This window comes from Notolepis coatsorum, assembly GCF_963971535.1.
Source record: "Notolepis coatsorum genome assembly, chromosome: 4".
Classification (NCBI taxonomy): Eukaryota; Metazoa; Chordata; class Actinopteri; order Aulopiformes; family Paralepididae; genus Notolepis; species Notolepis coatsorum.
The window spans coordinates 34,256,121-34,283,645 of record NC_140168.1 but is presented as its reverse complement, the minus strand read 5'-3'; the positions used below and the strand labels follow the sequence as shown (position 1 = coordinate 34,283,645).

General features: G+C 45.4%; 1 protein-coding gene across 2 annotated transcripts in view; it reads right to left on the bottom strand.

Annotated features, from left to right (window-relative positions):
- Positions 1-27,525, bottom strand: part of atf6b (activating transcription factor 6 beta) — a 102,914-nt gene that overhangs the window by 37,898 nt on the left and 37,491 nt on the right. The window contains exons 7-10 of one of the 2 annotated variants that reach the window (XM_084313232.1): positions 23,935-24,024; positions 17,915-18,076; positions 4,442-4,626; positions 3,732-3,911 (exon numbers count right to left, since the gene is read on the bottom strand). In XM_084313232.1, the coding sequence (XP_084169358.1) occupies positions 3,732-3,911; positions 4,442-4,626; positions 17,915-18,076; positions 23,935-24,024 (617 nt within the window). The remainder of the gene's footprint in view (positions 1-3,731; positions 3,912-4,441; positions 4,627-17,914; positions 18,077-23,934; positions 24,025-27,525) is intronic. The other variant, XM_084313233.1, reaches the window with a different exon arrangement.

The window sequence follows — 27,525 nt, the reverse complement described above, 5'->3', positions numbered from 1 at the left end:
ATCCCGATCTTCGGAAAATCACGTGATCGGCCCCGATCCCGATCACGTGATCGGATCGGGACATCCCTAATTATAATTGTATTGGCCTTTTGCTGAATTTATAGATATTTTATATTTATACTTCCTTAGGCGGTTAAGAAGTCCACTATCATCCTTGTACCTAAAAAATCCAAGCCTGCTTGCTCTCACCTCCATAGCCATGAAGTGCTTTGAGAAGCTAGTAAAGGGCTACATCTGCTCCTCCCTCCCCATCAACCTGGACCCCCTGCAATTTGCATACCGCCCCAACAGGTCCACGGAGGACGCCATAGCCCATGTGCTGCACACAGCAGCATCACACCTGGACAAGAGGCAGGGGAACTATGTGAGAATGCTATTCATCGACTACAGCTCGGCATTCAATACCATAGTCCCCTCCAAACTCATAGCCAAGCTCAGGGACCTGGGCTTGAACTATGACCTCTGCCAGTGGGTCTTGGACTTCCTGACGGGCAGACCCCAGGTGGTGAGAGCAAGCAACTGCACCTCCTCATCCATCACCCTCAACATAGGGGCCCCCCAGGGCTGTGTTCTGAGTCCCCTCCTCTACTCCCTGTACACACACGACTGTGTGGCTCAGCGGAGTAACAACACAATCATCAAATTTGCTGACGACACAGTAGTGGTGGGCCTGATCTCTGCAAACGACGAGAGGGCCTACCTGGAAGAGGTCAAGGTCCTGGCGGGATGGTGCCAGGAGAACAGCCTCTCCCTGAACGTCAGCAAAACAAAGGAGATGATTGTGGACTTTAGGAGGTCGGGGGTCAAGGACTACAGCCCCCTCAGCATCGACGGGGCACCGGTTGAGAGAGTGAACAGTTTTAAGTACCTCGGAGCCCACATATCCGAGGACTTGACATGGACCACACACATTGACAGTGTTGTGAAGAAGGCACGACAACGCCTCTACTTCCTCAGGCGCCTAAGGAAGTTCCAAGTCAGTCAGAAGATCCTTAAGAACTTCTACTCATGTACAATAGAGAGCATCCTGACTGGCAACATCACCTCCTGGTTTGGGAATAGCACTGCACAAGACCGAAGCAGACTACAAAGAGTGACACGTTCAGCCAAACGCACAATTGGAGGGGGGCTCCCCACCCTCCAGAACATTTACAACAAGCGGTGCAGGGGTAAGGCTAAGAGAATCATCAAGGACTCCAGCAACCCGAACAACTGCCTCTTTGAACTGCTGCGGTCAGGCAAGCGATACCGGAGTCTCAAGGCGAGCACAGAAAGACTCAGAAGAAGCTTCTATCCCCAGGCCATCAGGCTGCTCAACGAACAATGAACACTACACAACAACCATCAAACGCACACAGCACACACATCCACACACTCACTTTAAACAAACAACACACTGCAGCACCCACTCTCCACACTTTAGATCACCTAAACACACTTTATATTTATTGATAAAGGATTTGCACTACAACTCGTACACCTTACTGTAAATTGTACCTAAATTGTACCTCATCCCATTTCTGCTTTGCACTATATAGTATTGTATATTAGTACACTGCATAGTATATTGTATATTATATGGTAACTCAGTTACTTCTATTCTGCATCGAACATTGTACATATGTCTATACTGAACACTGTGACCTCATTTTTTACTTCTAATTTACATGCTATACTATTTTATTTCATACTTATCTTGTCTAGCACAGTCTCTGGAGCGTAATAGTAAGAAGCATTTTGTATAAAAGTATTCTGTACTTCTGTATGACAACTATTAAAGAAACTTGAAACGATAATGATTTATTATAGACTATTTGATGAAAAAGAAATCATGCATTTTGCATTTCTCCCAGTCATTTTCGACCCACTCATGCATCGAAGGGTTAATGTAAAATGTAGAAGCTTTGTAACTACCACCATTTGATTCCTTGACCCTGAAAATGTAGGTTTAGAAGTTCAAATCAATGTTCTAGCTAATTTAGAAGCTACATTTTACGGTGGCCATTTTGGAAATTCCAATATGGCCGCCTTATAGACATCTGGGCAAATGGAAACATGGATTTTCTGATTCTTTATACAATGCCCTTTCCAAAAATGTATAGTTTTGCTAATCCCCAAAAAAGTCAAACGAAAGTTTAAATCACTTTATAATGAACCTGACTAAATGATACATTGTTTGATTTTGGTTTGCGTTCACACTGCCCTTTTTTTAGCTAACCTAATTTGTAAACAAAGTACATGCAGTCGCCAAGTCGTTCATCTATTGGACAGATCATTTTCGGGAAAATCCCGCCTGAATCCTTGTAGTAAATTGTTTTGTTATGGTGTGCCTGCCAAATGTGAGCGGTAGAGGCACAGTATGAGGAAGCAAGACATTGCTACACATCATTCAGAGGAGACGACGCAGAGACTACCACCAAAGAAGGAGATGGCGAACCCCGATGGATGCCCACGATATGTTGGCTGTGTTGTTGCACAGAAGACGGGTGAGGTAAGTTACGCTACTATTGCTTATGGGTCCACATGGTTGAATCTATATTAATAATAATGCAGGACCTCTTTAGAGCATGGAACGACATGCAATGGGCGGCACACACACAGGAATACACACACATGCACGCCGATACGATTGAGCTCTGCGCTTAACCCATCCTGTCGTCCTTCCCCCCCAAGGGCAGCCGGGAGCAGACAGGGCGTCGACGAGATACCACACACAGGAACCAATCCATGTGCTCCTGCCCATCTTCGTCAGGGACACGACAGCATCAGCGATCTGTTGTGCATGTTTTTCCATTGGGTTTCTCTTATCGGGAGGGGGGAGCACGGGGAGAACATGCAAACTGGTCCCCAAGCGGGACTCTAGCCCTGGACCTTCTTGCTGTGAGGCGACAGTGTTAACCACTACACCACGTGCCGCCGATATATAATAAGCTGGGAGTTCACAACCCCGGTGCGAGAATGCTAAAGTTAGCTACCTATAGCACTGTCATCTTTATACTATAGTCCATCTTCATCCCACTATGGACTGTAGGCTACTTTGCTTCCTAGATTAGGTATTATATAAAGTTCGATTGCGTTCACACCAACAGCAAACCGCACCATGCTCCACTTTGAAAGGGACAGAGTCCCAACTTTTCAAGAGGACCATGGTTCGATTGTTTGGTCCTCATAATAGTTTGGTTTGTGTTCACACCTCTCCAAACAAAACGGACTATTGATTTAAAGGGACCATGGTTCACTTAAAATGGACCAAACAGGGTAGGTGTGAACAGGCATCTGGCAACCACTAAACAGAAATGTGAGTACACACAACTTTTACTTCAGTGTGTTCAAACCTCGTTTCATTAGCACTCAAAGTGATTTTTCTTTATTGTGTAAGAAACTTCGGAATGTTACCTTTCAAAAGAGAAAAGGTCCTTTGCCTATATAATTTATATATTATTCCTAAAATGTCTGCACTTTCGTTAAAAATGGCATTGATCTGACTGTTTTTGCTGCTTAAACGTATGTATAATGTATATTCATTGATTCACTCATATACCAAAATTTCTATTGAAGAATTTAGCTTTTCGCATCAAATATTGATAGGAGTTTAAAATGTGATTAATTTAGATTAATTAACTATAAAGTCTTGAATTAATTCAATTAAATGTTTTAGTCAAGTCCCACCACTAATATATACATATATATATAAAAAGAAAAAAGGGGAAAACTGAACCTCCTCCCCTCACCTCCTTCCCAGCCAGTCTCTCCCGCAGCGCCTGGTTCTCCCTCCTCAGCTGGTCGTTCTCCTGCTGGGCCTCCCTGAGCTGAGCCTCCAGGTTCTGCAGGTACTCCTTCTTCTTCTTTCGGGACTGACAAGCAGACTCCCGGTTCTTTATCATACGCTGCTGCCGCTTCAGCACCTTCATCTGGGAGGAACAGGAGGAGGAGGTGGGGGGACGGAGGAGGTGGGGGGGGGGGAGAGAAGGAGAGGAGATAGTGAGAGAGGGAGTGAGTGAGTGAGAGAGCGAGTGAGTGGGTGCTGTGAGTGATGGATGAATGAGGGATAACCCAGTAAGGGTGTGTGTGTGTGTGTGTGTGTGTGTGTGTGTGTGTGTGTGTGTGCGCGAGTGCACGTGGGTGTGTGTGTGTGTGTATGTATGTGTGGTTGGGGGGATGGTCAATTATTGGAGTGATTGATGCTGAGGGATATGGATAGTGGATAAACTCAAATCTAAGGACTCTACTTGGATTGTCTTAAACGTGTGTGTGTGTGCGTGTGTGTGTGTGTGTGTGTGTGTGTGTGTGTGTGTGTGTGTGTGTGTGTGTGTGTGTGTGTGTGTGTGTGTGAGAACGTGCAGATGTTTGTGAGTCAGAGAGTACAGGAAACGCGGGGGGAAGGTGAGTAGCTGACAGGTGTGTGAAGTGACGGGACATCACATCCCAGTGTTTTGTTTACCGGATAGCCATTAACGTCCACGTCGTTGCAGCCGTTGCTGGGTAGAGAAGCGGTCACCGGGACGATGGGCTTGCTAGCGGGCAGGGCCGTGGGGCTGGAGCAATGCTGAGGGATGCTGGGAGAAACGGGTTCCATTTTGACAATGGCTGGAGCCGAGCCCATGCAAACGGACTGAGACAGAACAACTAAAGTGTGTGGGGTGGGGGGGGGGAGAGGAAGAGGAAGAGGAAGAGAGAGAGAGAGAGAGAGAGACAAGGAGGGGGGCGGAGAGAGAGAGAGACAAGGAGGAGGAGGGGGGCGGAGAGAGAGAGAGACAAGGAGGAGGAGGGGGGAGGAGAAGAGAGAGAGACAAGGAGGAGGGGGAGGAGAAGAGAGAGAGAGAGAAAGATTTAGTGTGTGAAATTGGGACCAATTTTGAGAATACACACCACAGAATCAGGACATTTGGGACCAAATGAGGACATGTTTGACGTCCTGGTTTAGTTTGACAGTTAGTGCAACACTAGACAGTGTGATGAAGACCCCCACAGTAGGCTCTTTTCAGTGTGGAGGTTCATAGGCATCTTTTTTGGTACCCCCCTGCAGTATTCTTAGGGGCGACATAGTGGCGACAGTTGCTCAGGAGGTAAAGCAGTCGTCTGGTAATCTGAAGGTTCCCGGCTCCTCCTGACGGCGTGTCGTTGAGCAAGATACTTAACCCCTAACTGCAGTTTGCTTACCAAGCAAACATTGTTGTGGAGGACGCCATCACCTACATGCTCCACAGGGCCTATACAGACCTGGAGAGACCATCACCTACATGCTCCACAGGGCCTATACACACCTGGAGAGACCATCACCTACATGCTCCACAGGGCCTATACACACCTGGCCACGCAGCTCAGTGAGGATTATGTTCTTCGACTTCTCCAGCGCATTTAACACCATCCAGCCACTGCGGCTAGAGGAGAAGCTCACTGGATGCAGCTGGACCAGGGAATGGTGTTATCTGTTCACTACTAACAGTAGTAGTAGTGAACAGTAGTGAGTGGCAGGATTCAATCAGACAGTAGTAATAATAATGATGCTATACATGGTCCAAACTGTCGTAACACACAGCACCAGACCCCGTGCGGTGTTTCTTATTAACACTTTGAGTGCCAACAATGCTATATGTCGTTAGTTCATGCCGACCGTTGAATGCCAGCGACGACATATAGCGTTTGTTTGTCTTTATTTTTTTATTAGCGATTTGAATTAATATTTCATCAATCTAGTCTCACGTTAGCGCTGCAACCTCTCTCTGAGCTCCATTGGGAAAATACCACCCCCTATCGTCTCTCCCTGTTGTACTGCACCCCATTGGATTAGACTGATGGGGGGGGGGGGAATCCAGTTTCCTCATTTTACTTATCCGGCAAGCCATCCGAAGAGATCCAAGTCTTCGCCGACCCTCAGAACAGCGTGGAATTGGTATTTCCAGTACCCAGCGCTGAATCAATAAACGCGATCGATATTTGGAATGGCGATCAGGAATTGGAATAATCCTTTTGGAGAACATCTGATCTGATGTAAGGAATCTATTTGACCAGTCTTAGGATAATCAGACCTGTTTTCACAGAGATATCAGCGTGTGCCATATGTGTGTGTGTGTGTGTGCGCGGTGATCAGGAAATGAGAATAGATTTTTCAGCTTGCTTCTCTAGCGTGCATAAGTACACATATACTATCAATAATCTAGCGTTTATTTGAAAACTATTCATAAATAGGCCGAAAAACGTTTGTGTATTCCAGAATATTCTAGTAAAGGCCGTTTATCACAGAATCTTTATATTTTCCTGTAACTTTCAAGAAAACAAGGGTTTTTCAAAATGGTATAAAACGGAAATTAACCGATTAAAAAACAATCCGGTTCGACAATGTTGACTGCAAACAAGTCATTGATAAGCGACGGCCAGATTAGACACATAATTTAAGACATAGTTTATGCTAGGCCTGCCACGATAACACATTTTGCTGGGCGATTAATTGCCCCCGAAAATATCGCGATAAGCGATATTATTGCGACCGGTTAGAGAATTTTTTTTTGAGAAATTTATTTCCCAAAACTTTTATTTTGAAGCCCACCGCTCCGTCTTTTCCGGTGTTTTAGACTTTTATTTTGAAGCCCACCGACCGGAGCGGAAGTATTGTTGTTATTATCCTAGCAGCATCTATGAGCGGCCAACTTGTCTCGTTCGGTTCTGTGTTTTTGAGCTAATGATAAAACAAATGTTGAGATTGTTGGTGAGCAACTAACTTTAGGTTAGTTTTAACGTTAGCTACTAACGTTAGATGCAGCTACTACAGGCAATCAACGATGAGGAGGAAGCGTCAAAGCCGTATAGAATAGAATAGCCCTGTGGTGCGTAGGCACGGGAGCACAACTCGATTACCTGTTATAATAAATTCATTCATGTTTAACTTGTCCCCGTGTCCAGTCCTTTGACTAGTCCCACCCGTTCATTGTAAACAATGATGCATGTAATTGTATTAACGTTATTCTGTGTTGTAGCTATGCTATACGTTGTATTTTGTTTGTTAGCTATTTAGCTAATGTTGTTGGCATTGAATGAGCATCAACACTAGATCTTTAATCGTTATTTAGCAGTCCAGTTTCTCCGGGCAGTAGCGAGTAACTACTTGGGTCTAGAAATAGCTAACGTTACACTACAAAGAACGCTATTTGGTTAAAAGGAGCAACACTATTGAGAAATGTAGTTAAGCTATATGTGGCGTTGCTAGTGCCCCACGGAGCTCCCGTGCTGTGCTCTGTAGTAAGGCCAGCGGCCCCCCACACGGAGTGACTGACAAGGGGTACTGGTTCCGCCTCATTAAAACAAACGCGCAAATAGCAATTAATCGCGCCCGTCAAAATCATTGCATTAATTTTAATTATCGCGGCAATTAATCGATTTATTGCTTATCGCGGCAGGCCTAGTTTATGCGTTCACAACGCTATCATTGAAGTGGGTGCTGGCATTCAACCATGTTTTGAGACGGGGACCCGTGGCATCCAAAGTGTTAAGAGTCCCAACAGTTCTCAAGTTCACCAGCCATTAGCTCTCCAGCAATTTGCAGCAGTCCATGCTCACGGTTGTGGAGCCTGATGGCTACTGGCATGAAAAAGACTGGCTGAGGTGGTTTGTGATGTGTCATGGGGGGGTAATAATAATAATAATAATAATAATAATAATAATAATAATAATAATAATAATAATAATAATAATAATAATAATAATAATAATAATAATAATAAATAATAATAATAATAGATTAAATTTGTACCGCATTTTATATTTGTGAGAATCTCAAAGTGCTACAGGAGATAAAGATAAAGTTAAATGAATAAAACAATTAAAATGAATAAAACAACCAATGAAATGGAAGAACATAAAAGTAAAATAAAATAAAATAATAATAAAATTAATAGAAGTAAAAATAAAAGTAAAAGAAAAATCCAGGCAAAAGCCTTGTTAAAAAGAAGTTTTTAGGCCCCTTTTAAAAGCCTCGACGGATTGTGGTGCTCTCAGGTGGATGGGGAGAGTATTCCATAGTCTGGGTGCGGCAGAGCAGAAGGCTAGATCGCCCATGGTGTGCAGCTTAGTCCTGGGGGCTTTGAGGAGGTAGGCTGTGCCGGAGCGGAGGGAGCGTGAGGAGGACTGGGGGGTGAGGAGTTCCTTGAGGTAGGCAGGGGCACCACCGTGAACGCACTGGTGAGTGAGGAGGGAGACCTTGTACTCAATCCTGTGTTCCACAGGGAGCCAGTGAAGTGATCCGAGGGTGGGGGTGATGTGATCATATTTGCGCACCCTCATCAGGATCCTAGCAGCGACATTCTGGATGGTTTGCAGTTTTTGAATGCTTTTACTAGGGATCCCGATGAGGAGTGCATTGCAATAGTCCAGCCTGGAGGAAACAAAGGCGTGGACGAGCTTCTCGGAATCTGCCAGGGTGAGTGAGGAACGGAGTTTAGTGATGTTTCTGAGGTGAAAGAAAGAGGTCTTGCAGAGGTGTTTGATGTGTGTTTCGTATGTGAGGTGGGGGTCCATTTTCACGCCCAAGTTGGTGACAAGGGTGGAGAGGGGAATGTCCTGACCGGACAGGTCAAGTGTGTGCCCCCTGTCATGTGTGGGGACGTGCACGTGCTGTGTCAGGTTGACACTGTCCAGCATTTGTAGGAACTCTGAAGCAGAGTGACATGAGGGGGTGTCAACATGAATGTTAATGTCACAGAGAATTACCATGTTTGCAGATGTAGTACAGAGGGTGGTTAGGAGGTCATGTATTTCGGGAATAAATGCTGGGTTTGGTTTGGGTGGCCGGTAGATGACCAGTATGGTCATGGGGAAGGGGGGTTTGCACCTTGCAGCAAGGCACTCGAATGAGGAGAGCTGGGGCAGGGGGAGGGGGGTCAGCTCTATTGTAGAATGGCCACACCGCCGCCACGGCGCCCAGTACTGCGGGCTTTCTCTAGGTAGGTGTAACCGGGGGGACAGGCTTCATTGAGAACAGAGTAGGCCCCTGGCTGATGCCAAGTCTCACAAAGACACATCACGTCTATCCCTCTGTCCAGAATGTGCTCGTGGATGGAGAAGGAATTTGACGTGAGGGATCGAACGTTTAAAAGTTCTATTTTAACAGTGGATGGTGTCGTGTGTTTTTGGAGGGGCCGTAAAACACTGGAATCCACTCCGTGTTTTCTGTGCCACCAAGTGCTCGCAATGTTCACGGAGCTACAAGGCTGCAGAGAGGGAGCGCTCTGATGACGTCGCAGCACTGCGACAGTGGGGATCGACTGACCAAGCCGTGGGGCTCCGTGCTGCTGTTGCTGCGTGTAAACAACTTTCCTCTGGGCACTCCTGTGGATGTACCGGGTAAGTCTATGGCTGAACATGCTCCTCATCTTGGCTAGCTCCTGATAAGAGGGGGTGATAAGAGGGGTTTTCCAGTATAGCATCCAGCTTTTTCATCATCCTCCTCTCGGCCAACTCTACTTTGACCAGTTCAACTCTCACTACAGAGCTAGCCTTCCTCACCAGCTTGTTCAGTTTGACTCCCACTATTGAAGGAAATATAGGTTTTTCAATGTGTATATAGTGTTAAATATTGATGGATGACAGCATCTACTTATAACCAGGTCAGAGAGGTAGAGGTGGTGGAGGAGGAGGTCAGAGAGCTAGGAGAGGTGGTGGAGGAGGACGACGACGGAGAGAGTCAGTGTGTTAGCAGCAAGCAGGGTGTGTGCATGCCCAAGTCGTTCAGCAGATTCATAACCAAAATATTGCACTGAGCTAGGGGGATAATATCAACATTGCCGCTGCCATAGTGATTTGGGTCAAAAGACAGCGTGTCATATATATATTTTTTTGTATTGTGACCTGCAACAGGCCAGGGAACCTCCGGATTACCAGACGATTGCTCTACCTCCCGAGCCACTGTCGCCCCACCAAGTGTGTGTGTGTGTGAGAATGCATGCACGCCAGGGTTCGAAATTAACGGGGGCTTGGGGCATAATACCCTTGAAAATGGACAAAATGCCCTCGAAAATCAGTTAAGGGGGGCACTTAATGCCCCCGACAGTTTACTAATTATATATATATATTTATCCGGTAATGGAGCGTCTGTGTATCGTACGGTTCAGATGACGCGCAAATAAAAAAAATCATTTGGCGGAGCCGTTGTTCTGCACTGGCTGCAGGCAGCAGCAGCACTGCAGCCAGGTGCTAGTCAGTTTGTGTAAAAATGGCACGCACAATATAAATCAATCTTCATTACGACTTTAAAAACATAGCCAATAACATTACATAGGCCTACACACATCTTGCCATAGCGTTAGCAGTTTGTAAACAACGCACATTTTAACTATGGTAGCCCGACGCAGCCCGCAAGCTAATACTGTACAGTCAATGAAATGTCACCGTAGCTAGTAGCTACTGTAGCAGAGGAGGAAATGGGAGTCTGAGAGGCGGGGTGTTTAAAGACAATGATAGGCGTTTATTCAACATCCAAGAAGGCTAACATACAACTGTGTTTTACTAACTCCAACCGGGACTATTGCCGCTGTCCCACTGCATGTTGATGTTATGAACTCCTCCTAACGTTACCGGAGCTGATAATAACATTGCCTGAGCTGGCGGTCCGTGACGCTAAAATGTCCATGGGGACCCGGCGCCAACCCATAGATAGTTCCAACTCACCGAATTACGTAATCCACCACAGTTGCACTTAATATTTAAATAATGTTAGTCTAAATAAATGTAGACAGAAACATAATAATTTCAAGCAGAAAACGAATCTTTCCATTAAGAACTGACAATCAGCGAATTTAAACATGGTTGACATTGTTTTTGTGTGTTTATATTAAAGAAAGGAAAGTCTAGTGCTGGCTGAGCATATTGTTTGTTTGCACTAAGTTAATACTTTGACAAATGTAGCCTATATTTTTCAGTCAGTTCGGTCTTTGTGTGCCAAACATTATTTAAGGCTGAAAACACTGTAAACCTTTTATTTTATTTTTAATAAATGAGAAGCATGTTTAGATTTGAGTGTTAAATTTTTTTTTAATAAAAATTAACGTATATCGAACTGAAAACAGTGACCCCAAAATCGTGATACAAACCAAACTGTCCATTTTGTGAACCGTCCCACCCCTACCGTTTATCATAAAAATTCAGTGCCCCCGAAAAACAAAAAAAAGCCCCCGAAAATCAATTAAGGGGGGCAAAAAAAAGCCCTTGATTTTTATTTTTATTTTCTAACCCTGATGCACGCGTATGGGGGGGCGCGGCTATTGCTGCGTTGTGCTTGGATGATGTCCATCAACTCTCCAGCAGATGATGGCATTCTCTCTCGTGCCAGTAGAGCACACAGACACACAGGCTGTCAGTTGCGGTGTGCCCCCACAACACAGGAATGAAAGGAATGCAAAAATGGAAGAAGAGAAAAACTATTAGCCTGAATGACGGTGTGGTGTTGATCTGATATCTGATATTGGCTGATACTGAACTAACAAAAACAATAAAGACAACCATTCTTGATTACCTTAAACATAAAACTCCTGTTTTATACATAATCAGATTGTTTTTAGTAGGGCTGACCTTCGAAGCTTTTTTTGGCAATCTTATGTTGTGGGACTTGTACAGCACTTTGGTAAACTTTGTTGTTTTTAAATGTGCTCTATAAATGAAGTGGATTGGATTAATTAATTAAGTAGCCCCTTTCGTGACTGTGACGCAGCCAACAAGGTTTCACTCGGCTGCGCTGCCTGGGTGCAGTGGGGCTGCTCTCACAGCCAACGACATGACATTACATAATTATGTTGCAACCTTCGTCTATCAAGCAAACAATTATATTATATTTAATTTATAATTATATCAGACAATGCACCTACAAAAGCAGATGATTACAATTAAATTAGCCAACTTGGTAACACATTAGTCATAGCAGCATAGGCATAGCCTTATTAATGTTTTGTGTGACGTCGCCGTCGTGTACAACGATACTTACGTTTTTTAGGTGATTTGACAAAGTTGTTGTAGAGTTGTGATATGCCATTTTCTTCTGGCATATCTGGCACTCTGCTTTTTGGGCATTGTCTTTGCATATTTTAAAGTGTAACCACACGTCTGATGACTTCTTCGTCGACATGTCTGCTGCACATGTCCTTGTTGTTTTCAACACAAATAATCTCCATGTGGTTGTTATAGAGAGGTGGAGTCGAGGTGCCGCTTACTTTCGTTTCATTGGAATGCAAGATTTTGGAGGCAAAAAATTTATAAAAAATGTTAACTTCGATTTCTTTTTTTATGTTCGAAGCTTGTGCCATCGAACGAAGCTTCGAAGCTTCGAAGTATTTAAGACAGCCCTAGTTTTTAGTAATACTGTGCATGAGCATTACACTAGAGGTTCCAGTAGTGGGCAGCTTGAATTGCCAGGTCCTAAAACCAACGCTTTAAGGAGATCTTTTATTTTTAGAGCATTAACTCTTTGGAATAACCTGCCTCAAAACCTCTGCTGCATTTACAGTAGATTCACTTTTAAAAATAATCTTAAATTGTTTTTAACACTGTAAAGTATTTTTGTTTTACACTGTAATGTAATTTTAGCTATCTTAATTGTTAGTTTCATTATGCATTGTGTGTACTGACTTTTAATAATTTTGTTTTTGCAATAATAATATTCTTTTTATGTTTTTGTGTGTGTGTGGACCCCAGGAAGACTAGCTTGTTGCTATGGCACCAGCTAATGGGGATCCTTAATAAAATCAAAACCGCACTGCCACAAAATATTGGGATCCCACCACTGATGACCTGCTGGATATGGCTTCACTTGTTGATCCAAGGTTTAAAACCCAACATTGACAGTGACAAGACAGAGGGAATATAAGCCAGAGCTGTGTCTGAGCTGGAGTCCCTGCTCACCGTACAAGCACAGTATCGGCACTAGGGATGGGTACCTTTCACATTTGAACCGATACCGGTACCTGTGAATCGATACCGGTACCCAACGGTACCTTTTTTCGGTACTTTAGTCTCAAGAAATGTAATTTAGCTACCTCAGTCGTGAAAAAAAAATCCAAACTTCAAATAACTACAATTTCGACAGTTTTCGGCTTGCCATTGCTCCGACTGCTTTGTTGTACATGAAACGTTGACATGAAAAGAAAAAAGTTAAAATAATAATAATAATAATAATAATCGGTATCTCACTTGATTCGATACTCGGTAGTACCGACGTGTTTCGGTTCGGTACCTCAAAAGTACCGAATTCGGTACCCATCCCTAATCGGCACAGCCTACATCTACCTCCACATCACATCTACCCCCACATCACATCTACCTCCACATCACATCTACCTCCACATCACATCTACCTCCACATCACATCTACCTCCACATCAGAGCCCTGAGGCAGAACAAACATCACATCTACCCCCACATCACATCTACCCCCACATCACATCTACCCCCACATCACATCTACCTCCACATCACATCTACCTCCACATCAGAGCCCTGAGGCAGAACAAACATCACATCTACCCCCACATCACATCTACCCCCACATCACATCTACCTCCACATCACATCTACCTCCACATCACATCTACCTCCACATCACATCTACCTCCACATCAGAGCCCTGAGGCAGAACAAACATCACATCTACCCCCACATCACATCTACCCCCACATCACATCTACCTCCACATCACATCTACCCCCACATCACATCTACCCCCACATCACATCTACCCCCACATCACATCTACCCCACATCACATCTACCTCCACATCACATCTACCCAGTAACCCCACATCACATCTACCCCACATCACATCTACCCCCACATCACATCTACCCCACATCACATCTACCCCCACATCACATCTACCTCCACATCACATCTACCCCACATCACATCTACCCCCACATCACATCTACCCCCACATCACATCTACCCCCACATCACATCTACCCCACATCACATCTACCCCACATCACATCTACCTCCACATCACATCTACCTCCACATCACATCTACCCCCACATCACATCTACCTCCACATCACATCTACCCCCACATCACATCTACCCCACATCACATCTACCCCCACATCACATCTACCCCACATCACATCTACCTCCACATCACATCTACCCCCACATCACATCTACCTCCACATCACATCTACCCCCACATCACATCTACCCCCACATCACATCTACCTCCACATCACATCTACCTCCACATCACATCTACCCCCACATCACATCTACCTCCACATCACATCTACCCCCACATCACATCTACCCCCACATCACATCTACCCCCACATCACATCTACCTCCACATCACATCTACCTCCACATCAGAGCCCTGAGGCAGAACAAACATCACCAAAGAGAGTGAAAAAAACACTGGGCAGCTTTTTGAAGACCTCAGGTGCTGTAACCGCAGCTGCCACATGTCTAAAGGAGGCTTAGGAGGCAACAGATTGAAGGCCTATCTGTCCACAAACTCCACACCGCATGCAGACAGTGAGATGGATCCTCTGGAATGCTGAAAGTCTACAAGGGAAACGTTCCCAGGGTCAGCCAGCTAGCTACAAAGTATCTGCGCATTCCAGCAACAAGTGCTCCCTCAGAAAGAGTCTTCAGGACTGTTCCGTCTCGCTCTCTCCCGCTCTCTACTGGTTAGAATTAACGTTTAAGTAGCAAAATGTTGCAGTATAAAACAAACTGGGTAGTTGATGATAATAAACATTTAACTTCATTAGGTGAAATATTCTAAAATAATTTAAGCCATTCTGCCTCTCTCTCTGTGTGTGTGTGTGTGTGTGTGTGTGTGTTAGGGCTGCACGATTAATCGATTTTAAATCGAAATCGCGATTTGGAATGATCCAATTATCAAATTAAAAAAAATTAAAAAAAATCGCAATTATTATCTTTTTTTAACCAGGAAGTCCCATTGAGATACAAGATCGGTTTGGGAGAGGGAGGTAAGGGGTTTTCGATTGTGTGTTGTGAAGTTTAGACTTCAGAGAGGGAGACTAAAGAACAGGGAAAAAAGGTACCGTTGGGTACCGGTATCGATTCCCAGGTAAAAATAAACATTTTCAGGCTTGGTGTCCCGAAAAGTCCCATGCGTAGGCCAGATGCAAGCCGCATTTTACAATAAACATCTGTGGGGCTGCTTAAAAAAATATATAATTGGCGGTCAGGTGGCGTAGCGGAGATTGTGCTCATCACCAATGCAAGAGGCTGCGGTCTCGACTCCCGGAGAGTCAGCATTGCCTTGGCTCGGGCTGATCGCTATACTAACTCGTTTGGCTGAGTTAGGGGGAGGGGAGCCGTGGGTGGGTCCTGGGCGTTGTGGACAGCGACCCCTACAGTTCGGTCGGGGCGCCTGCTCAGCAAGGGTAGGATCTGGAGAGAGGTAGTGCGACCTTCCACACATTACACTCCCGGTGAGAATCTGCGCGGCCAGGCTGGCTGCCGGCTGGCTGCACATGCGTCGGAGGAAAGCATGTGACAGTCTCCGGCCTCTCGGACCAACAGTAGGGGAAAGTGCGCAACAACCAGGAAGGGGGTTGGGAATTGGCATAACGACTAACAGTGGGATGGGAGAAAAATCGAAAAAAAGGAGGGGGGAAAAGATAATAAAAAAAAATATATATATATATATATATAATTACAATCGCAAATTTAATCGCAATATCTGTCAGAAAAATCGCAATTAGATTATTTCCCAAAATCGTGCAGCCCTAGTGTGTGTGTGTGTGTGTGTGTCCCATATCTGATCTTTGGAAAGACGTCAGAGGAGTTTGATAGTATTTACTGAGGATTGCCAGATAATGTTGATATTTAGACCTAAACAAATTATAATAAATGTATACATGATCATGCAACATTAAAAAAATTGTTGTAGGAACGGTTTGGGAGAGGGAGGTAGGTAGGGAGGGGTTTTAGATTGTGTGTTGTGAAGTTTAGACTTCAGAGAGAGAGAGTAAAGTACTGAAAAAAGGTATCGTTGGGTACCGGTATCGATACCCAGGTCAAAAGAAACATTTCCAGGCTCTGTGTCCCAAGCAGACCCACCGCGTAGGCCAGATGCAAGCCGCATTTTACAATAAACCTCCGTTGGGCTGTGTAACTGAGGGGTACAATTCCCTGACTGTATTAATCAAGTATTAGTATCATTAAACTACTACCGTCTTATGTACATTACTGGCCAATACCGTACACAGGTATATGATGAGAACTTCTCCACAATAACACGGTTTCCACACAAATACTTGTTTAGAATATTTATTACATCAAAAGGGTATTATTACATTTATCATTTGAATGCACTTGTAAGGCAAAGAATGTGCGTAGGCAAGTCAATACTGAATATTAGGAATTCTCTATTGTACTCTGGGAAGGGGTGTACTACCGGTTGTAAGCCAGCAGGGGGAGGCAATGCTCTATGCAAGTCAATGGGTCCACGGAGGCGATATCACCCCTGTGTCAGCGGGGAAAGCAGCAGCTGTAATCCTAGGGTGCGCGCCGAGCAGGTGAAGCCGTGGAGTCTCTGCTCCGACAGAGACGGGCTCGAGTGATGTCCTCACGGGCCTGTGTAGATCCCTCAGTAGCAGCGGGGTAGGCGGTTCTCTGCTCCAGCAGCCACAGTCAAAAGCAATAATCCTGCCGGAAGGTGGCTCTGCAATCACCGGTGTAGGTATCCTCCGTGGTGCACGGTAGTTCACAGTTGAACTTGACGTTACTATCCTTATTAGCACGCGGCAATAAGTGCTCTATGTAGACACACAATTACCCACTTCACGTGGTCTTTGACTCGTAATGAAGGCTTTTACTAGTAGGGAGCGAACGATACGTTAAACAGACGTAGTAGGATAACACGAGACTCTATCTTGGGGCGATGCGAGCCCTACTCTGCCCACGTTGCGTAGTGGGGAGAGACGTCACTTGGATAACTGGAACTGAACGAGACTGAACGGGACAAGGGACTAAGAGGAATTCTACATTTCTTGCGCCCTATTTATATGTACGGTGGACAAATAGTGCCGCTCTGCTTTCGGTAGCCGTATTCATGGGCAGAAGCGGGCATGTTAAGACAAGTCATGTCGGTAGCTTTCAAGTCAGCTCTAGGGGGTAAGTCACTGGCGCCTAGGGGATCGCTTCCAATAGGAGAACGAATATTATGGTCTGTCCTGTACCAGGTAAAGGGATATTCCGTGTATATGTACAAAGAATATACAAGGGATATCAAACGATATACAAATATTATACATGGGATCTCAGGCAATAAATATATATATTCGGTTTAATCTGACCCTTTGTAACAGGCTGCTTTAATTTTTTTTTTTATAAATCGCACATTGAATCGCAATATCAGTCAGAAAAATCGCAATTAGATATTTTCCCAAAATCATGCAGCCCTAGCGAAGACCAGGGTTTAACCCCTGGTCGTCAAGAGAGAGGGGAGATGAGGAAGATGAGCTGGTGCTGATGGGGAGTGAAGATGAGCTGGAGGACTGATCATACAGTATATATACCCCTCACACAAAAATGCACACACACACACACACTGTGTTTAAGTTATTAAATCATAATGATTGTCCAAATCGGTCGGTTTTATAATTTTTTTAATAGACCTTTATTTTCACAAGTACGTTTCGGACAAGTAAGGTTAGCTTTCGGACAAGTAAAATATCTGAGCCACTTGTCCAAAGGAGTTAATGTCAAGCCCTGTGTAGAGAATGTCCCGTGTTTTCACGTTATTTCAGATTTTGACACATTCACCCTATAAAATGTATACAAAACAATGTATAAAAAAGTTTGCATGAACCATATAACCATTAAGAATATCCGGTTAATTGAAAACAACGTTAACCTGCTAATATTGCGTGCACACACGCACACACACAGAGAGAGAGAGAGAACATACCGGGTCTTGTCTGGTCCATGTTGGAGATCCCCTGCAGTATGAGTGCTTTAGCCGGGGCGGGTGTCTGCGGGACGGGCAGACTGGTGACACACACTGGCCTGGGCTGGATGGGGGGCTTACTGCTCAGGATGGTGCTGGCTTTCAATGTGGCCGTCGGCAGGACTGAAGGGGGAGAGAAGGAGTCAAATAGATTTTCAATGTGCATTAACATCTAAACTGTGACTCAATATTCTACCTTTAGCATTCTGCATGACTATAACATGATCATATGGCTGCATGTCTATAACGTGATCATATGGCTTCATATGGCTGCAATATATACCCCTGTGAATATTATTGCACGGATCGGAATACGCGTGTGCGTGTGCGCTATGATATTTTGCAACAGGTTGACGTGACGCGAGTGCTGATAGAGAGAGAGCAGAGAACAAGCGAGCGAGAGAGGGAGAGAGAGAGATAGAGAGGGAGAGAGAGAGGAGAGATGCTCCTAGAGCGCGTGTGTGTTTCCCCACACACACACGGTCGGGAGTGTGTGTAAATGCTCCGAGACGACTCGAGTTGCAGTGTGTCGTGTATGTTGTCTAATTACACAACTACATGATATAAGAATCACGGAGATGGAGATAGCGTTGAACCCATGGCTTTAATGACATACCCCCAACCTGGCACTACATTCATATGACCTGTAACGTATGACAAGAGGGGTGTATGTAGACTAGCGTTAAGTAGTCCCTGTACTAAGTCCATACAATACACATCCTCCCCCTTTAGCTTAACGGTAGGCCTATATAAACACAAGTAATAACAATAAATGTATGGCCTACATCAATCCTTAACCAAATGTCTATTAACTATGACATTATGTTTTCAAACATGTCTGAATACACAAACAACAACATGGCCTTTAGGCTACAGATCAAGTCTCTGAGGCTGTTTACGCTGCCTCTCTGGGTAGCGTCTCACTGGCTCGCTTGAGAGCAGGGAACCAGGCTGTGGAGACATCTCAGGTCGTGAGGTATCATTTTCGGACGGAGCTACGGTGGGTGGTGCTGAGCAAACTGGATTGTCTATTTCCTGCTCAAGTGAGTCCAGGCCAGGTGACACACTGTTCTGTACCCGAGTGTCCAGGATTTAGTCAACATGACGTCTCCATACATCATCTCCCATGTCCACAGTATACATCAGTGGTCCATCACGTGAAGTGATTGTTCCGGTGTTCCACTTGTCCTTCCGATAATCATGAGCGAGAACTGTCTGTCCTACTTTGAAGCTCCTTGTTGGTTTGTCGTTGAGATGTTTGAACTGTTTGTCCTCCACGTCACGTCGCACATCTGGTTTGAGAAGGTCCATGTGAGATCTCAGGTTTCTTTTGAGAAACAGCATCGCTGGCGTCTGGTTGGTAGTGGCGTGTGTGGCATTGTGATATGCAAAGAGGAATTTGTTGATTGTGCTGGATCGGTAGATCTTCATTATCCATCGCTTTGATTGCTTTCTTGAATGTCTGCACGAATCTTTCTGCTAAGCCATTCGTGGCTGGATGGTATGGTGCAGATGTGAAGTGCTTGATTCTATTTCTCTTTACAAACGTCTGGAATTCATCCGAAACTAACTGGCATCCATTGTCTGTGCATATCTGTTGTGGTAAACCATTCCTGGCGAACATAGTCCTCAGCACAGAAATGGTCTTCTCAGATGTAGTCGACTTCATTCTTATCACTTCCGGCCATTTTGAATGTGCATCTACAGCGATCAAGAACATCGAGTCTTTAAATGGTCCTGCGAAATCAAGGTGTACTCGTTGCCACGGTGATGATGGCCATTCCCATGGATGTAGAGCAGCCTGTGGTGGTGCATTCTGCATCTTCTGACATCCGGGGCAGCTCTTTGCCATGTCCTCGATTTGCTTATCGATTCCTGGCCACCACATATAACTGCGGCCCAGGCTCTTCATCTTTACGGTTCCCAGGTGTCCTTCATGTAATGCTTCTAACACTCTGGTGCGCAGCTTGGACAGAATCACTACTCGTGAACCACACATCAGCGTTCCCTGGCACACTGACAGTTGCTCTCTCCTCGCTGAGAATGCTGGATACATTGAGTTACCGTGTCGTGGCCACCCCTTCACAGTGATGTCATAGATCTGTGTGGGGTCATTGCGTGTCTCTTTTTGGATGAGAGCGTTGGTCACTGGCAGCTGGTTGACGATTGTGGTGTGAAACACCTCTGCTGGGTCTACAGCTGCGGCTGTCTCTGCGGTTTGCAGGGGTAGACGTGACAGTCCGTCAGCATTACCATGCTGTTTCATCCCCTTGAACTCGATGTCATACTGATGTGCCCCCAGGAAGAGTGACAACCGATGTAGCCGCTGCGCCGTCATTATCGGAACGCCTTTCCGGGGATTGAAGATAGATATGAGAGGCTGATGGTCTGTCAGAAGTGTGAACTTTTGACCATACAGGTAGTGGTTAAACTTCTTGACCCCCCATACGAGACTGAGGGCCTCTTGGTCAATTTGAGCGTAGTTGCACTCAGCTTTAGTCAATGATCTTGAGGCGAAGGCTATTGGCTTCTCTGAGCCATCTGGAAACTTATGTGACAACACCGCTCCAATGCCGTAAGGTGAGGCATCACATGCTAACTTAATGGGTAAAGACGGATTGAAGTGAGCGAGCACCTGTTCTGACGTGATGAGACTCTTAGACTCCTGAAAAGCCTTCTTGCAGCTGTCAGTCCACTTCTAGTGTGTTCCTGCCTGAAGTGTGTTCAGAGAGTGCAGCACAGTTGATTGGGTAAAAACTTGTGATAGTAGTTTACAAGTCCAAGGTAAGAATGGAGCTGAGACGCATTCTCTGGTGGTGGTGCTTTAAGCACAGCTTCAATCTTGTCCTGAGATTTGTGTAGGCCGTTCTTGTTGATCACGTGTCCACAGTAGGATATTTCCTTTTTGAAAAACTCACATTTTGGTTGGTTAGCTCGAAGTCCATATTCCCGCAGCCTTGTGAGCACCTGTTCCAGGTTTGATAGATGCTCCTGATCATCCTTGCCAGTGACAAGAATGTCGTCAAGGTAACACTGTGTACCTGGGACTCCTTGTAGTACTTGGTCCATTGTCCTCTGCCAGATAGCTGGGGCTGAAGCTATACCAAACACAAGGCAGTTGCATTGGTAAAGGCCTTTGTGTGTGTTGATAGTCAGATACAGCTTTGATGAGTCTTCAACCTCCATCAACCTCCATCTGAAGGTAAGCTTGAGCCAGGTAAATTTTAGTGACAGGGAGGCGAAGATGTTCTCGATACGAGCCTCTATACGTCTGCACGGATACTAACTAAAACTAGAAAATTTGATCACATCACACCAGTTTTGTCCACCCTACATTGGCTTCCTATTCAAGCCTGATCTGACCTGAAGTGCTACTCCTCACCTACAAAATTTTAAATGGGCTTGCACTGCTCTATCTATCCGATCTCATCTCTCGATACTCGCCTGCTCTTGCTCTGCGCTCACAAAATGCGGGGCTTCTATCGATTCCTAGGGTTAAAAAGAAATCTGCCGGCCACAGAGCCTTTGTCTACCGCGCTCCCTACCTGTGGAACAAATTACCTGCCGTCGTCAGGGGCGCCTGCTCTGTCGAAGCTTTTAATCCCTGCTTAAGACCCATCTTTTCTCTCTCTCCTTCAACCTACCCTGATCTCACCTGGTCGGGGACTGACCCTTAGATTAATCTGTCTAGTTTAGTTAGGATGTCTATTTGTTCCCATGTCTGCTTTTTTGCAGACATGGGAGAACCTTTTTAACCTCGGTCTCGGTCTCAACCGGTCCCATGGAACAGCTTCATACCGTCTTCTGTCTGGCCTGCAGTGCTGAACCTTCTGTGTGGCTTCTCCTGCCCCCCGGGACATACGGCCCTGAGCTATTGTCTTGTATCTCATCCTGTATCCATACACTTGCAGTAGCTCTATCTATTACTCAATTTCACAATTTTCTTATATACTATGATTCTACTGTCACCATGTATGCATATGCTCACTACATGTATTTATTGCTCCATCTCCGCCCACTACAAACAAGGGAACTCTCTAACCCCTGTCCCAACCCCCCCCCCCCCCCCCCTCTCTCGGAGTGCTTGTCTCGTAGTGCTGACCAAGGTGGTGGATGTGTTGGGGTCTTGGCCAAGATTGCAGTGACTGTTCTACGTGCACCACGAGGCCATGGATCAGCTTCTTACCGTCTTCTGTCCGTGGTCTGTCAACGTGGTTTCATTGCTGGGTTAAGTACTTCTATTCTATTCACATAATATGCTTACTACATATATCTATTTTATTCACATATATGCTTACCACTTGTATCTATTGCTATGTCCGCCCATCACAATCACGCAAGCTGTCTAACGCCTGTCCCGTCTGCGTGTGGCTTTTTCCAAATCCAACAGTGCAAAAATGCGGAAGCATTCGTCACCGCACGCCACTACGGTAAATCGCCTTTCTTTTCAGGCCCGCTTTGGGAGCTGTCGCGCGGAAATAGGCTGTCTATTGCCATTCTCTTTGACAAACTCTAACCTTAACCAGCTCCTTAACAGCGCCTAAACTTAACCGTTCTAACCTTAACCAACTCCGAAACAATGCCTAACCTTAACCTTAACCTTAACCATGCCTAACCTTAACCATAGAAAGAATATTGCCATTCTCTTTGACAAACTCTAACCTTAACCAGCTCCTTAACAGCGCCTAAACTTAACCGTTCTAACCTTAACCAACTCCGAAACAATGCCTAACCTTAACCTTAACCATGCCTAACCTTAACCGGCGAAAGAATACGCGTTAAAAAAAAAATCACGTTAAAAAAAATATATTTGACGGGATTCGAACTCACCAGCAACTAGCTGTAGGATCCACAGCCATGGCGTCTTGCCAATTGAGCTATTTCTGGATACTGAATTTGGGGCGGTGACTTATATATATTGTTAAGGCGGGATCTCATGCGCATGCGCGAGCACCTCGCGAGCACGCCGGCGCACGCACGCACCTGAGCGAGCACGCCGCCGCTGGGCGCTGCGTGAAGGAAAATGAAAGGCGCATTACCGCACGCCACTACGGTACCTCCGGTGAGGAATGCGGAAGCATTTTTGCACAGTTGGATTTGGAAAAAGCAAAAGGCGTCCCGTCTCCCTGTGAGTGGCTGTCTCGGAGTGATGACCGGCGTATTGGACGTCCCGTGATGAAGACCGGGAGGATGAGACCCTCTCTGCGCCGCCCCTTTGCCTCAAATAGATCCGCTATCAGCTCTATCTTTAATCTTTCAAAATGTTCAGTTGCTATTGCTATCAGCTATATCTTTAATCTTTCAAAATGTTCAGTTGCTATCGCATGCACTTATCTGTGTTTCACTACACATGAGTGCATGCCTAGCAACTGTTCGCCTGTTTTACTGCAACACTACTAACACCGACATCTAAGAAGGGAGATCCCCCTTGAATGGCCCTTCTAAGGTTTCTCTCCTCCACATTGCCTGTGGTGCATTTTTTCCTATTGCTAGGTTTTTGTGAGTTTTTCCTTACCTTCACGTGGGGTATGTCTGGGAGTGTTGCATTTTATTTTGCATTTATTTAAAAAAAAAAAATGACTTTATGGTGTTCTTGTTTTGTTCTTGACTTATTGTGATGTTTCTTCTCGACTTGTTTAAAGAAGACGTGTCCGGCCCATGGGGACATTAACGTGTGTTGTCGGGCCTTACAAATAAATTTGATTTGATTTGTACGGTGTGGAGCACTGAATTTACAGTCACTTTAAAGTCCCCACAAATGCGCACTTTACTTTGACTTCCTGGCTTTGTGTCTGTGTTTTTCTTCATTATTGGGACTATGGGCGTCGCCCATTCACTCCACTCCACCTTGGACAGCACTCCTGTCTGTTCCAAGCTTTTCAACTCCGCTTCTACTGCGGGGCGGATTGCATAAGGCACGGACCGGGCTTTGTGAAATTTCGGGCTTGCATTCTCCTCGACCTCAATCTTTGCCTTCATACCTTTTAGTGTTCCCAGTTCCTTTCCGAACACTTCATGTGCCTCTGCGAGTATCCTTGACAGTCTCCCAGACGTGGCGCTCTTCTCATCTCCTGCTGACACACACAATGATTTAACAGCATGCCAGTCCAGTTGAATTCTTCTGAGCCACTCACGGCCAAACAGCGGAGGACCCCCATTCGGCCCTAGCGGACTGGCCATCGGGAGCACCGGGAGTTTTCCCGGTGGCCTGGCAGATGGGTGCCCTGACAGACTGGAAAATGCTTTTTTTATTTAAAATTTTTTATTTGTTTGTGCCTGCAGTCAGGCCACTGAACTCCGAAGCAGGCCAGGTCAGCAAGCATACATGTTTCTATTTGCGCGGATATGTGCTCTCTATATAAGTTCAGGCAAGCAGGCAGGAATGAGTTAACTTGTCATTCACAACCCAGCGCGAGGCAGCGCACCTGAGCAGGCCTGCGCAGGCCTCGCCAATCTCAAACAAGTCTATTGATTTAAATCATGAGAAAATCGACTGCCGAAACCCGGAGATATGAACGTTTTGGATAGCTCTAGAATGGGTGAAGACGAACGTCGGACTGAAATTGAAAGAATGAGACAAAAGCAGGGCGCAATCAGAGGTGTTATTACGCAGGTTTTTAATCAGATGGACATTGAAATTGACAAGGAAACTCCGAATGGTGATCACTTAAACACTTTATTGGATGTACTGGGAGTTAAAGAAGACAGTTTGTTGGAACCTGACCGTGAAATAGAACAGCTATAACTCTGACGGATGATTTGGATGCTGATATTGAAGCCGCAGAGATGTAAGGAACGCGTCGTTATGTTGACGGCAGCGCAGAGGGCGAGTGATGTAATGAATCGACTACAGTAGATCAAAGAGAGCGCCAGTGAATGGGCCTGTATGGGCCCATAGTATGGGCCTGGCCTGCCTGAGTCAAATTCCCGGTAGGAATTATGGTCCCAGTACGCCACTGCCATTCGGTATAACATACATGTCCAGCTCCTGCGTTTTGTCTTTGTATTTCACTGTGACCCGCATTTTCCCTTTTGGAGCCACACTTTCTCTGGTGTAAGTCTTCAGCAACACCTTTGTAGTTTTAAGAGCTATCTGTGGATACAGTCTTTTGTAGTCGTTCTCAGAAATCACTGATAAGGCGGAGCCCGTGTCTAACTCCATTTTGAGTCTTGCTCCTGCCACTTCTGGAGTGATCCATATTATTTTACGTGCATTAGTCTCTTTCATGCGATGTAGCTCTAGACATGCTAAGTCACTGCTCTCTGAATCACTTTCTTGTTCATCTGAACTCTTTTCAGTCACTTTATGCAGCTTTTTGTATTTTCCTTTGGGTGCTGCTTTCCTGCTACTTTGCGTTTTGTCAGAGTACTGCTTTTTCCCTGATTTGCACACTCTCTCAATGTGACCTTGCTTTTGACATTTTCTACACTCTTTGTCTTTGAACCAACATTCATCTGGATCGTGTGATGTCTTACCACAACGATAACATTGGTTTCCTGGTTTCAGTGACATTTGATTGGTTTCACACTATCCCTTTTTGTTGTATTTCTGATGCTCCCCTTGCTGCAGTTTCCATAGATATTGCTACAGATACAGCACTTCACTCGAACCTCCGCTGCTCCTCTACCGCTCCTCCACGGGCCAAACTGATTTTGTGACTCCTATTGTTCTGGACCGGGCCAGATTTCACACCTCCACTGCCTCCCACAGTGTATCAGGCTGGGGAGACTTTTTCATCTTAAATTTGTATTCGTCCCAAACGCCCCAGCTCCATCCGATTCCTTCGCTTTTTTCACTGTTTACTTATGATGCATTGCAACACTAATATATGGGCAGTACCCCAAGTCAGACTGCCCCGAACCCACTTATTAAAAATTATCTTGGGGGTCTGAGGGCAGTAGCCCCCGACCCCCTCCCTGGGGAGCACTTAAGTTAAGTACCCTCCATTTGTTCTTTTTGGGAGCCAGGGCCAGCTGTCACTGAGCCACCAGCCCCCCTCCTTGCAAATCCCCCTCAGCATAGTGGGACTGCTTCCCACTATGGACTTTAATTATTCCCAATCGCCCCAGCTCCAACCGATCTTTTCCGATTTTTTTCACACGATTATTATTACATATTGAGTCACTTCCATATGGGCAGTACCCCAAACCAGACTGCTCAGAACCTGTCTTCTAAAATATTCTGGAGGTCTGGGGGCAGGAGCCCCCGATCCCCTCTCTGGGAGAGCACTTGAGTCAAGTACCCTCCCTTTGTTCTCTTGGGGACCCAGTCACCCCTGAAATACAGTAAAACACCCGAGTGCTAGTTGAGTGCTAGTTCTAAAGTGGTAGAAGGGTGGTACAAGAGCAGTAGAAGGGAACTGAATCTGAAGAGCTTCATCTGTATGTTGAGCGCCTTTATATAATCAAGGTCTTTCTCTGCCAGTAGTTTCTTCTGTGTGGCTTCATTATGCATACCACAAACTAGTCTGTCCCTCAACGCATCATTTAGGCCTAGTCTGAAATCACAGTATTCTGACAATCTGCGTAGCTCTGCAACATATTCGGATATGATTTCCCCTTTGTCCTGATTTAGCTTGTGAAACTTGAACCTCTCTGCTATTACCAATGGTTTGGGGCTCAAGTGGTCTTGAAGAGTATCCTGAATTTCTTTGAATGTCTTCTCTGCGGGCTTCACAGGTGCTAGCAAATTGCGCAGCAGTCCGTAAGTCTTTGCGCCCATCACACTCAACAGAATGACAGCTTTTTGTTCATCGCCGATAAGATTCGCCTGGCAATAAATCTCTACTCTTTCAATATAACTTGTCCAGTCTTCAATACTGCTATCAAATGCAGCCAAAGTGCCAATCAACGACATTTTCATTAAATCCAAGATTATTTCTGTCAAACTAGCTTTGTGCACTTTTCCACTCGACTCACGTGAACCTTATTCTTCTCACATGTGGTCCGTAGCCAGCTAGCATGCAGCCCACCCTTTACAATGCAAGTGAAGTTCGGGTCTTCCTCTCGAAAATCTCCTCTCCTTCGTGACCGGTGGACTCCTTCGGTGGTTTCATGAAGGTGAAAAACGCAGGTACTTTTAATCTCGTCGCCAATTTGTCGTGTATGTTATCTAATTACACAACTACATAATATAAGAATCACGAAGATGGAGATAGCGTTGAACACATGGCTTTAATGACGTACCCCCAACCTGGCACTACATTCATATGACCTGTGCGTAACGTAAGCACGCATGACAAGAGGGGTGTATGTAGACTAACGTTAAGTAGTCCCTGTACTAACTCCATACATTACACAGTGTATGAGAGCCTCTCTCTCCCTCTCTCCATCGGTCTGTCTCCCCCTCTCTCTCACTCGCTCGTTCTCTCTCTCGATCTCTCTCTATCAGCACTCGCGTCACGTCAACCTGTTTGAGGAAGTATCAGTGACAGGGAAACCGCTTTCGCATTATTTCCACTTGCTCAGTTGTTGATCGAATTGTTGATTGTGGGCGGTGGCTACAACCAGGGGCTGAGATATGCAGATCAGTGCCTAATTCATGTCAGCGAACCAGTCAAATCAGAATGGCT